This window comes from Mytilus galloprovincialis, chromosome 4, assembly GCF_965363235.1.
Source record: "Mytilus galloprovincialis chromosome 4, xbMytGall1.hap1.1, whole genome shotgun sequence".
NCBI lineage: Eukaryota > Metazoa > Mollusca > Bivalvia > Mytilida > Mytilidae > Mytilus > Mytilus galloprovincialis.
In genome coordinates this window covers 47,976,631-47,992,903 of record NC_134841.1, presented here as the reverse complement: position 1 = coordinate 47,992,903, position 16,273 = coordinate 47,976,631, and the positions used below count along the sequence as shown (strand labels likewise).

Here is a 16,273-nt window from a genome sequence, read left to right as displayed (position 1 = left end):
TACAGTTACACTGTATGAATATAAGAAAAAGTACAAAATAACTGAAATATGAAATATGAATTATATAAAAGTACACATATCAAGATTTAGAAATTGGAAGGGTTCAAATTTCAACAAATGGCGAACGGAGCAACTTGTTCATGTGTCTCTACCCAGTGAGCTCTTTCTATGGGTTTTAAATGATAATTAAATAATTTCATCAATTGCAGCATTTGTCATTGAAGCCAGATGTTTGATAGTATCTATTAAATAAATATTCACAAATATTTTGGCACGGTTAGTTTTAAGCTAAGCATATAGTATATACACCTTTCTACTGTTGAAGACTGCCTTTTGTCTCTAGATGTCTTTTAGTTGTTGGTGTGCTTTGGATGTTGTTTCTTGTAATCACTTTATCATTTTTTATTTATTAAGGAAATAACTGAGATCCTGAGTATTTTAGCAGCTTGCTTACACCTTGGTAACATTGAGTTTGATGAAGTTGGGGATGACACGGATGGTGTTGCAATTCGTGATGACGACTCTTTACGACATGGTAAACAGATAATATACACTCTGATATTTAAATACGAAACATGAAAATGAAAAATGGGCTAATCTAAAATGACTGTCAGACAAATATTTTTTATATTTATATTATGGATTTTTTTACTATAACTTTTATATATTTACGTGTTTTTTATGTCGATTAAAATCAGATCTTTGAAAGGAACATCAAACTTAACAAGATACACAATTAATCAGTACACAAGAAAAATTTGGGACCAATAGAAGAGTACGTGTTAATTCATAAAGAAAGCTTACACTTACTTATATTTTTAGCAATCAAGTTACTTGGTATAGAAGATGACAACTGCAATGATATTAATGAAGTTTTTATAAGTCGACCTATATGTGTTCAAGGTATGTTCACCTCTTTTGTTTAACATAAGATAAGTAAAAGTCCTATGAAACAAGTGAAGAATAATAGAATAAACACGTAGAATATTCTACCCAACAAATGGTAAATACATTGGCAAATAAAAAAACACCGAAAATTCCATGGCTAATAACGAAAACCAAAAATAAGACAAAAGAAAAAAAAAGAGGTTGCATCATTGCCAATGTGACAACTCGCCACAAGAGACCTAGCACACAGAAAATAACAGCTATGGGTAACCGTACGGTTATAATTGTTTCTTCATTTTCGTCATTTCCTAAGGCAAAAGGATAATTTTACTTCGCTTTTTTCACTAGGTCATACTACTCGGAAACCGTTGAACCAAGTTCAAGCTGCTGATGTGAGAGATTCTATTGTGAAAGCTTTGTATTCGGGAGTTTTTAAAGCTATTATTGATCAAATAAACAAGAGCATCGAAGGCAGCACGTCTTCAACTAGAGCAAGGTATTTATCAATCAAAATACTTGTTTATTTCAAATTTAGACTAATAATAATTATAAGAAAAACACCAATGTTATTTTCAAAATGTGACATTATTTTAGAAACGTATTTGAGTTCAGTAAGATTGGACAGAACAAATTCTCCGAGTAAGTACGGCTGTAATGAAATTAGATTCAATTTCAAAATTTTGGTTTTTTAAATGGCAGTTTGTTAAAATAAGAATCCCTAAAATAGCTTATTTACAATTAGATCATTAACAATACTTACAATTGTTTTCATAATTCTATTAATTTTTGTCAGTCAAAAAATCATTGGAATCCTCGATATAAGCGGATTTGAGAGTGTTTCAGAAAACAGTTTGGAACAGTTGTTAATCAACAGCACCAATGAAAAAATACATCAATACCACCAACAACAGATATTTGAAAAGGAAAACAGCGAGTATACCAAGGAAGGGATACATGTGCCTGCAAACACTTTTCATGATAACACATCAGTTCTTGGGGTAATATTTGGCGTAAGTTATTATTTATTTACTAGATATTTATTTTCTTTTAAAATGAATAGTAAACTTATTTGTTTACACACTGCGACTTTAACATTTGTCTTCTGTACCTATGTGGTATCTGTCCACTACTTACAAAATCTTTGAAAATCAAAATAAATGACAGAATACTCTTTAAAAGAAGTAAAGATCCCTATAAAAGTATTTTGGAGGACTTAGCAATTGATGGTTTTTGACAATATGATAGAAGGAAAACAAACTTCTTCTTTCCCTTTACAAAAGATGCATTGAATATTCGAAATTGCAAACTGTAAAATTTAAAGTGAATAAAACAGGGTTAAATATAGTTTTTGGTTTCGGGAATTAAATACGTTAAAAACTTTGTAGACATCTCAGTTTAAAAAAAATATCTAACGAATGTGGCATTTTTTATTTCACACTATTCAAGTATTTACATACTAATTAGAGGTCCAGAGAAGAAACACTACTATCTACTAAATTGAAAAAAACATAAACTGTCAGTCATGCATATAATGAAAGGACAAATGAACATGTTTTGTATTTCGGTAACTATCTATTCAGTAAACACATATCTAGTTGAATTGCCCATTCCATGTTTTTTAATTGAAATTATGTCAGGCAGACGGGATATACCCAACATTTGAAACACGCTCAATTTACCATTCCAAATGCATTTGTTAATTGACATTATGTCAGATAGACGGGAGATAACCGAAAATTCAAAGATACTCTTTTGACAATACCAAAAACATTTGTTGATTGACATTGTGTCAGGTAGACGGGATATAACTGAAAGTTAAAAGATTCTCTATTGACAATTCCAAATGCATTTGTTAATTGATATTATGACAGGTAGACGAGAGATAACCGAAAGTTAAAAGATACTCTATTGACAATTTCAAATGCATTTGTTAATTGATATTATGTCAGGTAGACGGGAGATAACCGAAAGTTAAAAGATTTTCTATTGACAATTCCAAATTCATTTGTTAATTGACATTATGTCAGGTAGACGGGAGATAACCGAAAGTTAAAAGATTCTCTATTGACAATTCCATTTGCATTTGTTAATTGACATTATATAAGGAAGATGGGAGATAGCATATGTTACAATTCGAAGTCAAGTTCAATGGATTGTAACTATACATATATAAAAAGTTGCATTCTTCTGTTAAGTGAAACTTTTATTTCACGTCTACAGATACTAGAACATAAAATTAAAACGATATGTTCACTATTAATGACTATATTGTGCCCTAGATTATAAGGTCCTTTGCAGTGAGAAGATCTATGTGTGTTAAATGCATATCAATAATTATAATTTTTTGTTTGTTGATTATGTACTGCATTTTCAAGTTGTTTAATACTATTGCTGTTCAGTTGGTTTCTCATTTCCACTTTTTTGCATTATAGAAACCAGGAGTACTATCTCTTTTGGATGACCAAATCAAACTTTCCAATTCTGATGGGTCTTCGCTCGTGACACAATATGATACAGAATTTAGAGACAAATATGATGTTTACCAGTCGACAGGACATAATATGTCATTCTGCATTGTGCATTATGCGGGACAGGTATTATTTCATTATATGTAATATCTCATTGGTGTTAGTGTCTTTAATGTGATAAATGTGTTCTTGTAGAATGTGGACAAAAACAAAACGATGATGCGATAGAAAATAATAAGATAGGCCACACCAATTTAATTTCTTGTTCTACGGATTTTTGGACTCCAAAAATTGTGGCCTTCTTGGAAAATAGAACGTTAACAGACAAACCGACGTTTAATAAAATATTATGAAGATACCAATTTGTTAGCTTGTTTGAATTGACGTACGCGTACCGACAACACTTTATGACAGCCGTCGTTTTGCTTTAAAATTGTGCTTGTGAGTTTACATGACCCGAAGTCTGAGTCAACCATTGAAATGAGATAAAAGTTGTCTCGATGTGACAAAAACACCATAACGAGTTGCAAATAAAACGTGAAGTAAACTCTCTATGAATTAAGGCAACAGTAGTGCAATGCCGTTCAAACATTTTAACTCGATTGAGAAGATATAAATCAAGTTAATAACCAAAAAATGATGGAGAACACATAAATAAGTGCGATCAGGCACGATAAACTGAATCGAAACGTAAAACTGACGTGTAACGTAAGAAACTTTCGTCAATAAAATCGACAGGCACGACAAAAAAAAGTGCAGAAAATTTTTATTAGAAAAGACGGAAAATTTGGTAATATATCTTCAATTTCGTCCATTGCGTCTATCATACACATTAATACACACAAGCTATATGTTATTTATCAGAATCATGTTCTTGTCTTATAATGTCTGGTGTTTGTGGTATTTGAGTTAGATAAAATATGTTTGCCCAGGTATCAACTTATACATAATACAATTAAATTGAAAATTGTATTTACGGTTGGGTCAAGGAAATAATTATTAGTTGGACTTCATGTTACTTCGTTTTTTTCCGAAATAGGTGAAATATAGCACTAGAGAATTTCTAGACAAGAATAGAGGAACTGTTTCAGAAAAGATAAAGCAAATTTTTACAGAAAGAAGTGATTACTATGTTGTCAGTGAATATTTTGATACACAGGACTCGTTTTTGACTCACCGGTAGGTAAACCTAATGCCAAGTACGTGAATATCAATTATGTTTTTTTTTTTTTAAATTTAAACACGACATAACTATGAACTAACATGTATCTATCCATAGTTATACACGAAAAAGAATAAATTTTGTTTTATTTTGATTTTAGATTTTTAGAATTTAATAATTTTATTTAAGAGATAAAGACAAAATTCAAAAAACTTCGCAAGTAGTCATGCTTTTAAATTTTGTTTTGCAGGGGTTCCCTGAGAGATACGTTGTCAAAAAGACAGGCCAGAGAAATTGGCAAAAAGTATGTTTATAAATATCCCTAATTGCTCAATTGTCATGCTAAAAAATAGTTGCTAATTTGATTATAAATCCAGTACCGTAAGTTTTTTCTGTTATGTAATACTGTATTTGTATTCACATAGATACAATGTATGGTACCCATCTTTTAAAAGTGTTCGTTAACTTTACAAATATAACACGATCTGTACTTAACATGTCGCGTAGAAAAATAAAATTATGTGTTTGAACGATTAAACTAGGAATTCTTAATGTAAATTAAAAGAGATGTAGTGCACTGATCAGAGTTTGAAACATTGAATGTTTACGTTTACTTTAAGTTCAGTAGTCAAAAGTTCATAAGTAATAAAATCCTCAAAAGATAAGCAATATACATAACAAGTAAGTTCCAAAAGTTGCAACTTGGTACTTTGGACAGAGTAAGACACTTTACTTTAAAACATCTGGTCACCAACAGCATTGAAAAGGTTAATGAACATGGTCTGTACCACAATACTAAATGTCAAAGATGAAATAACATCGTCAAATTATAGAATTGAAATATTAAACAACGCTGATATCAGACTCCAATTTTATTTTGATTCCTGACGTATTTCTTGTAAAATAATTTTCCCAAATTGCAGATACAATAAAACTGTAAATAAAACTGAAGATAAACAGCAGTCAAGATCAAATAACAGTGCAGCCTCCCAATACCAGGTATTATAAAACAAATACGTCATAGAAATGTTCTGATTAATTAATATAACTACTTGTGTAGATTTGTTTGAATTAATTTATTTACCAAAAATGCTTTCAACGAATATATGTGTTTATTAAAGTATTTCATTTATGTTAAATTCTTTATATAGTTTGCAGAATCAATAGTTAATAACATTTGATCATTGACTAGTTTTCATACCAAGATATTTTTCTAGTTATATTCGAAGAAGGTTATGTTTAAAACATTAATGCGTCAAAAATGAAAAAGGCAAACATATAAATGTAATTATTAGAAAAATATTTAATCGTATAATTTTTTTTTTTTTTTTTTTTTTTTTTTAGACTTCATTGACTTGCCTTGTTGACATCTTAACCGATGCTAGACCGCTTTTTGTCAGGTAAAGTATTTTTGGTGTTTCTGTTATAATACATTGTTTCTCATGTTTATGAACGATTTTGGATATGATTTGTTTATCGTACGATACAAAGGCATGTAAATTTGAAATTGTTCTATCAGGACGTTTCGATTTTTGTATTTTCTTTGTCGAAATGGTTATATAAAACATAGTTAACATAGGCATTTTTCAAATTATAACTTAAATGAATTAATGTTAGGTTTTTAGTTGTTAGAGAGTTTATGAAGTGTATTCATTTTTATACTTTCGATTTAGATATCTAAATGTTAATATTAGAACATGTTCGTATTTGCAGATGTATCAAATCAAATGACAATCAACAGCCTAATCATTTCGATGAAAAGGTTGTTTTAAATCAGCTCCAAAGTGCCGGTATCGACGATATTACCAGAATAAGAAGAGATGGATTTCAAAGCAGAGTGCCGTTTGACAAATTTCTGCAAATGTAGGTTTACCAAGAAATTGATCTCAAATTTTTTGGCTGGAAATTTAATGCAATTCCGTGTAAAAATTGATTATAGAAATCATACAAAAAGTTTCTTTTTATATAGTTGCCTTTTTTAAAATTGCTTCTCGTATGCACATTTATGAATATCAATAGCAAAAACCATCATTTAAAATGCAGCATTTTCCAATTATGTACTATGCACCGAAAACAGAAAAAAAAATGCAACTGCTAAAAGCGATTATAAAAAAAAATCTAAAGAAATAAGGTAAAATCAAAAAGACCTAGGTATTGTGAGAAAAAATACCAATCATCCCATTTCTACCTGATCTAACGCATAGATAGTATAGATGATAGATTAACAAAAAAGTAAAATCACAAAAATACTGAACTCCGAGGAAAATTCAAAACGGAAAGTCTCTAATCTAATGGCAAAATCAAATGACAATCCACATCAAACGAATCGACAACAATTGTCATATTCCAGACGTAGTACAGACATTTTAAAATTTTGAAATTGGTGGATTGAACCTTGTTTCAATACACAAAAATCTGCGCTCTGGTATAAGATGTTTAGTATGATTTGTGTGATCCAAATACCATGGAGTGTTTTGTAGATCATGTTTTATTGCTGTTGATGTTACAGGAGTGGCTATTACCTTCATGCTTATCAGACAATCTAGATTTACCAATCTGTCAATATCTCTATCAACAAACTGCTTATCATATTAACCAATATGAATTGAAAATTTTATAAAAGACTTCCATCATCGTTACGTGAAAGAAGTAACTCCTACCACATTTTTAACCTTTATTGTAGGTGTCAAATATTTCGGGAATGTGCCATAATACCAGAAGGTACTAACCAGAAACAAACAATAGAAAACATATTACAGGCTTGTAAAGTCCACACAAATTCTTACGAAATTGGTCGAACAAAGGTAATTTTACAAGTTGAGCAAATAAGAACTTTCTTATTTAATTTTCAAATAAACCTTTACTAAAGTCTCTATATAATCCTATTGAAAAATTCACTCAGATTAGCCATATTTAGTGAGCGAATGATTAACGTAAGTGTAATTAAATGCATTGAATACATATTCCTAAAGTTGGTGTTCATTATTGAACAACTGATTCTATGAGAAGTGAGCTTTGAACTCTTACTCTTGAATTTTAAATGATAGACTATGGCAATATTTGAATTCTGAAAATGTTTTCAATGCAAAGAACATCAAACATATATTAATTGCTGATTTTTTTTTCGTTTAGGTGTTTATGAAAGGACATGTCGTAGAGAAAATTAACAAGGAAAAGTCAGTACTGATACAGGTTTGTTCATGACGAGACATATAAACATTTAAATGTTAAATTGTGAAATCCAAATCAGAATGAACTACAGAAAATTATTATACTGTGTTATCGTCCTTCAAACAGCATTAGGAAACTTCTCATTTATCAGGATTTCACAGTGAAAACATTCAAAAAATGTTATGTGATATTTTTTAGAATATAAATATAAACCCTGTTTTTTTTGTACTTACGTAGATCAATATATAATGCATATTTCAGATATTAATTTAGTTTATGAAAAAAAAAAACAAAAGGAGCAAAGTATTAAACAAGAAAGAGAAAATAGAGAAAGGGAACGAACAAAACTAAGGGAAATAGAACAATCACTGATACATACTCATTGTAATATTCATTGTACTATTTATATTGTCTAAAGAAAAGAAAGGAGCAAATTATAAAACAAGAAAGAGAAAAGAGAGAAAGGGAACAAACAAAACTAAGGAAAATAGAACAATCACATAAAGATGCGGTTGTCACACAGAATCTACAAATCAACACACCAATTTACACCAGAACTGATGATATTCAAATGCAGGACATGGCTAATACAACGGTTCAAGATGATACACCAGAAACACAGTCCGTGAATAGTTTTCCTCCAACTTATATTGATGTAGAGAATCAAAACAAAAGAAACGAAAATACGAGATGGTAGGTTTGATTAAAATTTAAGTGTACTGTACAAGAGATTTTTTATTACAAAAACGAGGGGAAAATATACTAGTAGTACATAGAAGGGTCAACCAATCTAAATGAAAATCACTCCGAAAGGAGAAATGTAAACCAATTTAAACGAGAAAACTAGCGACCTAATTTATGAGAAAAAAAAATGAACGAAAAAACAAATATCAAACGCATCAAAAAACGCCATCCTCTAAATAATAGGCTCTTGAGGGGGTCACAACCCTCCCCTTACCTGGGACATATGTTCATATTTCGGCTCCAATTATAATATAGAATTTTAAATCCCGAAAACAGTCTTTCATAGTTTTTAAATCTCACAAAAAAAGACAAGGGACGACATGGTCCATTAAGATATAAGGTATACATACATAGCTGGAATACACAAGACAATAAGATGATATGACTCATAGAATTTTGTGTATATTCGAAAAAGTTGGAATTTCTTAAAATGATAAGACTTCTATAAATAAGAACTGTTGTTTTTTATGAATACAAAATCATACAATGATTATTATGGCTTACTCCTTAGGGCATGGGATGCATTTAGAAATACCGAAAGAGATTTCGAAGGCTGTGTAGAAGTGGAAGAATATTTTTTAAAGTTCTGTCGGCTTTTGATGTGTATTGGATTATTTGTGGGAATTGCAGCAAAAGGTGTTGCCACCATTCTAATCCCGCTGCTTCTGGCGTCACAGTTGGAAACAGAAAAGGTAAGAAATATAGATATATTAGTGACATTTTACATACAAATTCATGTTACAAAAACGTTCAGAGACCAAAATTTGGAAAGGACACGTCCACGTTTTTGATTGATTGAACATTGGTCTTGTTCATATAATAATAATCTAATGGGTTCAAAGGTTGCACTTATGGTAGACACAAAACAAAGAGTTAAAAAATTAAAGTTAGAAGTTATCCATGCATTTATATTTATATAACTCCTTAAATGTCACGATCAAATATGCATTGAATCTTTATGAATGATACTATCAGAATGCGACACCAAATGAAATAAGAAATAAACTTTTTTTATTTAGTGTTTTTAAATAATTAAAAAAACATTACAATATACACTTTTGATGCAAAATAGACATCTTTGGTTTGATAAGTCGATTTTAAATGTAGTTGTTAATAGTTGTTTTTTGCGTTTTCGTACTTCAAAGGAGGATGGTCGGAAGTCTATCGCTTTGACAGAACTGATTCTTTGTTACTCAACACCAATTGCCTTAACATTTATACAGTCTATGTTTAAAGTGTGTTTTGGGAGAGCTAAAAACATTGGATGGAAGTCCTTTTTACCAGTAAGTATGTAGCAAAATGTGTTGTTAATACACAGGAAGAAAAATATAAGGTCTTGGCGTCCATTCTTCAAATATTATAATGGAGTAGAAAATTGACATTTGCATGAATTTATAAATAACAGCACTATAAGCACATCTTTGTTTTGATTTTTTAATTTTGATTTGTCTTTGTTTTTTTTTTAGTATTGCAATGACAAACATGGTAATAAATTACATATTGGAGGGAAAGCAATATACTATCAAACATTATTTTGCAAATATACCATACACTTTCCTTTAGTTTTAAAAGTTTTGAACATAATTATCTTTACTAAAATTAGGAAAATGAAATTCATAATTTTATAGCGTTCTTTATTATGTCTGTCTTTTTTAATGATTTAAAAACTCAATATAAAGATTTTTCCGATTATGAAATGAAATATATGATAAATCCACCGATTAGTCAACAAGTGCAATCTTAAGGCTCCTTTATTAAGCAGTTTATGGAACTGAGGACGGGGTGCTCTTGAGGTCATTTGTTTATTTTCTTTATTTTTTTTTAATATGACTGTAAATTTCACCTTTATATTTTGTTGTTACTACATGCAATTGTCATGCCTTAGGCCCTCTTATGGGTGTAATATGTGTGCTTTGATAAAGTTATATTTATTATATCTCATATTTTTCTATTTGTCTATAGGTATTTATATTGGAAAGTGCAGAGGCGTGTGGAACAGCCTATTTGTTGTTAAAGGTTATCCATAACCATTCTATGACATCAGGAATAACTCTCGTGATGTCATCATTTACCTTTCCGTCAATTCTAAACATTTTAAAACAAATTGCATTAGCAAGGAATAGACAAAAATTTATGATACGACTGTCAAGTGTATGCATAGCTTTAATAGCAATGGTAATTCAATGTGGAGTCGTAGTTTGTGCGATTGTTAGACCGAACACAGTGTTTAGCGATACCACTACCGATCAGATCAATTATACTACACATGAGAAAATTTGTCTCGTAGCAAGTTTAGTCGGAATTTCAATGGGATACTGTCAAAATTTTCTGTTTTGCAACTTAAAAATTGGATCCTTTAACTTAAAAATAAAAGACTGGAGAATAGCAGTGGACAAAGCAAGACCAAAAATAAATTTGAAAATGTGCATCATTAAAGTTGGTATATTTTTATTGATGGCACAATTGTTGGTGCCAGATATAAAGTGGACATTTACAGAAGATAGTGCAAATTTAAATGACGCTTTTCTTAGCAATATCAATGAAAATTTAAATGACACTTTTCTGAACAATATCAATGAAACTTTAAATAATACCACTTCCCATGACAAGATTATTGATACTCTAAAAGACACCATTCCTGAGACGACAAAGGGAAATTTAAATGAAACGTTTCTTGACAAGATTTTCAACATCTTCAAAAACCATAAGTTAATGTTCATATATATATATTGTGCCATTTTCGCTTCATATGAAGGCGTACTTGCTTGCAAATTACAAATGCAGCGAATATCATTCTTTATTCCATTGGCGTTAGTGCCTCTTGGGTGTTTTGGTGGAGTTATAGGATTCTGCTATAATTGGCCAAACGACAGTAATGTGTTTGGGTTAGCTGTTTCCTGTCCAAGGGTTGACATTGAAAGTCTATCAATGTGGATCGGATCAACTATTGGATTGTGGGTATCTATTCTATTGATGACATGGTATGTTCTTTTTCCACAGTGCCACAGAATGGAACGAGACCAAAGGTATTAGCTACGTTAAATACGAACGAAATACTTGCTTTTATAAAAATAATTGAACAATGTCTACACTGTATTATTAGATATAAGAAATTGTGCATTTCACGAATTTCACCTCAACATTTATTAAGTACGCAGATTAAGTAATCAAGAGACCAAATAATGAGTAACCATTATCATGTTGACATGTTTTGTTGTTTGTTGTGACTTTGTAAATGTGTTTTTCAGTTAAAAAAAATATCTCAACATGCAACATTATATTTTTGGCTTAACGTGATAGTGGAATGCATAGTATAATTGTACGATTAAGGCTCCTTTTAATTTTCTACATTTTTTTCCAAAGGTTATTCGTATTACCAGTTAGAGATAATTTCTTCTCATCTCTTGGATTGCTGATGAAAAGAAAAGATGATACGGTTGAAGAGCAACTTCTCAAACATGCAAAATTTAAACCTGTCTTTAAAAAAGGAAATGAAGACGAACATGAATCGTTTGTGAATGGAAAACGTAGAGAAAGTAAAGAGAGAAGGAAGCATAAAAAGAAATCCAGACCGTACATTTATATTTGTGGAACTATGTGGCATGAAACAAGACAAGAAATGTTACAACTTCTAAAATCATTATTCAGGTTTGTTCAATAAATCAATTGTTGTGATAGCATTTAAAAAGTAGTTTTAAGTGGCAATAAAAGCAATCTTACATCTACGTAGAAATACAGACAAGCACTATGACAAAAAAACTTTTGCTCATTGTTGAAGGTTGTACGGTGGTCAATAGATATCAACTTCTATGATATTTGGTCTTCTGGTGGAGAATTCTCTCATCGCCAATTATACCACGTTTTCTGATTTTTAAATGTACTTACTAAAAACAGACAGAAAACACATCTTTAAAGATTGACTAACACAAACCAAACCAAAAATGTGGATAACGGTTATTGCTCCAAAAGAACCTGCATCGGATTATTCTTGATTAAACCTATTTGGTGATGCATCGAACAATAAATGACGACTGATATATGTCTTGCTGAGCCCTACGGCTTTACAAAATACTAAGATCATATGTGAAGTCTTTGTTCGTGATACTTAATTACACTAATACAGCACAGTTAACTTAATCGGTTGGTGGTATAGACACATCACCTTACAAACTGTAACTTCAAAAGCTAGAACATGTATATCCAATATCAGACTCGGTGTATTATCATATTTTAAAGTAGTGTATTAATTCATTCAGGAGTCTGATTTGAGGTACAGCAATCTACGATGCAAGCCCTTTTTGGTTGAAATAAATATGAAAAAATAACATTGTCATCAAATTCAAACAAAAATATGTCATAACACCTTTTGAAGCTTATATCTCTTCTTGTTTTCAGATTGGATTTTCACCGAAGTAAATATAAGCTTGCAGAAGAGATTTTTGATGTAGATGTTGATTACTTTGAACACGAAAGTAAGTATGTCTTTTTGAAAAATGTTATTTTGTTATGATAAGTATTTATAATCAGTTCATTTGTGTATCTTTTTTTCTTTTATATTAATCAAAACGTACATTTTGCAAATATGCACGTTATCTATAAATATCCTTCACCTTTTTATTTTAGTTCATTTGATTTTTGATGACGCCTTTGAAACTGATAAAAAATCCAGACAACGATTACCAAATGAGTGGGTAAAACAGCTGGTAGAATGCATGGAAGAGGCATCAACGTAAGATTTATAGTTAACATTTTCATAGTTTAAAAGAAATACTATTATTCTCAAATCTGTAAACGCACATCAGCAATATTGGCAGTTGATAATTAGTCATTTCCTCTTTTCCACAGACATCGTTATTGCTTTGAAATCAATTTATGAAGTGTTTAATAAATTGATCGCCTATTTGGCTTCGCAGAATAAAACTGAAAGCTTGACAAAAGGAGTAGACTTTTGTCTCAAGTTAAAGATTGTAAGTTGCCTTTGTTATTAAAATTTTTGGTTTAACGTATTTTATCACATTGACTTGTACGTTTTATATTCTAGCCTTTCATTCATATTTCATATTTTATTGTTTATAACTGTATTTTCTTAAATTTAATTGTATATAAAACTCAATTGGAATAATAAATTGTTTTTTCTCTCTAAATGATAGATCAGTCGCAAGGGGCCGTCTGAAATGGGAAAATAAGCCAACAAAAACAACTACACCATATGGGGGACGATTGCATTGGACCATGCCAGGGGGGACAGAAATGACGATACATTTAAAAGATAAAGACAAAATCAGACACAGAAAACGATGGTCACAGGTAAAATCATGCTATTGGTTTCTTTTAACACATACAAATATAGAAGATTCCTAAGTCGTTATAACAAATTAGTCTAAGGACAAACAGTGACATTGGTTTAAGGAAAACACGTAACAGTCAATATTCGACACAACACGACAACAATATATTGTAATAGGAATGAGCCACACAAATTCCTTGAATTTTGACTAAATTTTGATAACACACAAGTTAACGTTAACATTTGTCGGATGGCAAACTCAAAGTTCATATGATATCAAATTAATTGAATGAAAGATGAGAATCGTTATAATTGATAGCATTCTAGAGCTATACTATATTTGATAGCGTTCTAGAACTAGACATAATTTTATAACACGAATCTTCAGTGTATTTTGTGATACAAGAATGTTTAAAGTATATTCAAGCAGGTATTTATATTAGCTTAGAGTCATTAGATATCGCTTGGTATTGTCCATTTTAAAAGTTGCATACTCGCCAAGCCATATTATCATACACGGTCCTTCTTAATTACAATTTTAGATCATGTACATGTACTACTTATTGGGATATAAGATGATCGGCGCCATTTTGGAAAATAATTTACTGGAGAAGGACACAAATAAAAGATATCACTACAGACGCATAACATCATTACTGAACCAATTGCCAAAAGACAAAGTTAAAAGGGTTAGTACGATTTATAGTTTAGGTTATCAACGGACACATTCAATTTCTCTCTGTCTCTCTGTCTCTGTCTCTCTCTCTCTGCTGGATTTCTTTTGTTTTAAATATATCAAATTTCTTTATGTTGTTTATTATATTGATTTTAAAAGAATCATTAAAAAAAGATTATATAAGTAGTACTAAGCAATAAAAGAGGAACAAAAGATACCAAAGGGACAGTCAAACTCATAAATCTAAAACAAACTGACAACGCCATGGCTAAAAATGAAAAAGACAAACAAACAACAGCACACACGATACAACATAGAAAACTAAAGAATAAACAACACGCACCCCACCAAAAACTAGGGTTGATCTAAGGTGCTCCGGAAGGGTAAGCAGATCCTGCTCCACATGCAGCACCCGTCGTGTTGCTTATGTGATAACAAATCCGGTAAATAGTCTAATTCGGTAGGTCACATTTATGAAAGGGAAGGGGATTGTAGTTACGACGTAAGGAACATATCCGATATCATTTGTGAAACGGTTATTCCATAACGGTCAACCAACTCGTGATGGCGTCCGTAAAATTTACGAAGGGATGATTTCAACTTCACCATTTGGAACTCTTGGTTTAATAGCTTCCTTGTGAGCAGCAACCCTCTATCAAGAAAATCATGATAGGAAATGCAAGCACGGGAATATCGTATCAATTGGAAGATATATACCCCGTATGCAGGTGCTGCTGGAATGTTGCTACTTAGAAATGGAAAGTTCACAATTGGAAAGCTGAAATCATCTCTTTTGTCGTAAAGTTTTGTTTTCAACCGACCCTCATTGTCAATTTCTAGATGTAAGTCAAGATATGAGGCCGACTTAACTGTATCTGTAGTATCCTTTATCTGTAGCTCGATTGGATAGATGCGTTCCACATAGTCACCAAATTTTGAATTATTTAGTGAAAGAACATCATCTTTATAGCGAAAAGTAGAGTTAAAGGATATTGCTAACTTCTTATCTTTCTTCTTAAGAAGTTCCTGCATGAAGTCAGCCTCATAATAATAAAGAAACAAGTCGGCAAGTAGAGGGGCACAGTTCGTTCCCATTGGAAAGCCGACAGTCTGTTGAAAAACACGTCCTCCGAACGTAACAAATATGTTGTCAATCAAGAAATCAAGCATCTTGATAATATCAGTTTCAGAGAATGTTCGAATCAGAGTGATCCTTTACAAAGTAGGATTTATCCCTCCCTAAGACAAGATACTTGTATCTACGTTGGCCATTCTTTTTTACGAAGATAATAGATACAATAAATACATCTTCTTTTTATTCGGATGGAGAAAAACTATCTTATCGCACTAAATAAAAATAAATAAATGTGTATCTTTTAGAAACTACTCTTATCATTTTTCTGATATATATTTATAACATTTAAAATTGTTTTATTCTAGGCTCATAACAGCTTCATTTTAGCTTTGGACGGAGATGTAGATTTCAAACCTGAGGCAGTACAGAAACTGATAGACAAAATGACAAAGAATGACAAAGTTGGCGCTGTATGTGGAAGAATACATCCTATTGGATCAGGTACGTGGATATTGGTTATTCCATTATATTCAATTGAATAGTATCCAACGGAAGTTTATAAGTAAATTGGTATCAATGTTTCCTGTTTACATGCTGAAGTAACAAGCAGGTCACCTCACTGTTTTATAGGAACACCAAACAAAAAATATAATGCTACTTTTAAACACATAAGATATATGATTATAGATCAGAAATCCTTTAAAATGATACTGTTTTTTCTTGTAATTTTTGTAAAAGAACAATTCACTTAATTTTGTTCAATAAAAATAATTTGAAATGGAAACAGATGTTTTGTTTTTAA

The 16,273-nt window shown here is 30.9% G+C and overlaps 1 protein-coding gene across 1 annotated transcript in view; it reads left to right on the top strand.

Annotated features, from left to right (window-relative positions):
* LOC143072300 (uncharacterized) overlaps nucleotides 1–16,273 on the top strand; it is a 30,487-nt gene that overhangs the window by 9,597 nt on the left and 4,617 nt on the right. Inside the window, exons 7-28 of the mRNA XM_076247170.1 lie at nucleotides 415–535; nucleotides 823–903; nucleotides 1,237–1,384; nucleotides 1,682–1,898; nucleotides 3,321–3,482; nucleotides 4,396–4,535; nucleotides 4,769–4,822; nucleotides 5,442–5,517; nucleotides 5,863–5,918; nucleotides 6,232–6,381; nucleotides 7,202–7,322; nucleotides 7,651–7,710; nucleotides 8,108–8,382; nucleotides 8,945–9,125; nucleotides 9,579–9,716; nucleotides 10,396–11,459; nucleotides 11,797–12,081; nucleotides 12,829–12,905; nucleotides 13,057–13,162; nucleotides 13,584–13,740; nucleotides 14,263–14,409; nucleotides 15,837–15,972. Coding sequence (XP_076103285.1) covers nucleotides 415–535; nucleotides 823–903; nucleotides 1,237–1,384; nucleotides 1,682–1,898; nucleotides 3,321–3,482; nucleotides 4,396–4,535; nucleotides 4,769–4,822; nucleotides 5,442–5,517; nucleotides 5,863–5,918; nucleotides 6,232–6,381; nucleotides 7,202–7,322; nucleotides 7,651–7,710; nucleotides 8,108–8,382; nucleotides 8,945–9,125; nucleotides 9,579–9,716; nucleotides 10,396–11,459; nucleotides 11,797–12,081; nucleotides 12,829–12,905; nucleotides 13,057–13,162; nucleotides 13,584–13,740; nucleotides 14,263–14,409; nucleotides 15,837–15,972 — 3,952 coding nt within the window. The remainder of the gene's footprint in view (nucleotides 1–414; nucleotides 536–822; nucleotides 904–1,236; nucleotides 1,385–1,681; nucleotides 1,899–3,320; nucleotides 3,483–4,395; nucleotides 4,536–4,768; nucleotides 4,823–5,441; nucleotides 5,518–5,862; nucleotides 5,919–6,231; nucleotides 6,382–7,201; nucleotides 7,323–7,650; nucleotides 7,711–8,107; nucleotides 8,383–8,944; nucleotides 9,126–9,578; nucleotides 9,717–10,395; nucleotides 11,460–11,796; nucleotides 12,082–12,828; nucleotides 12,906–13,056; nucleotides 13,163–13,583; nucleotides 13,741–14,262; nucleotides 14,410–15,836; nucleotides 15,973–16,273) is intronic.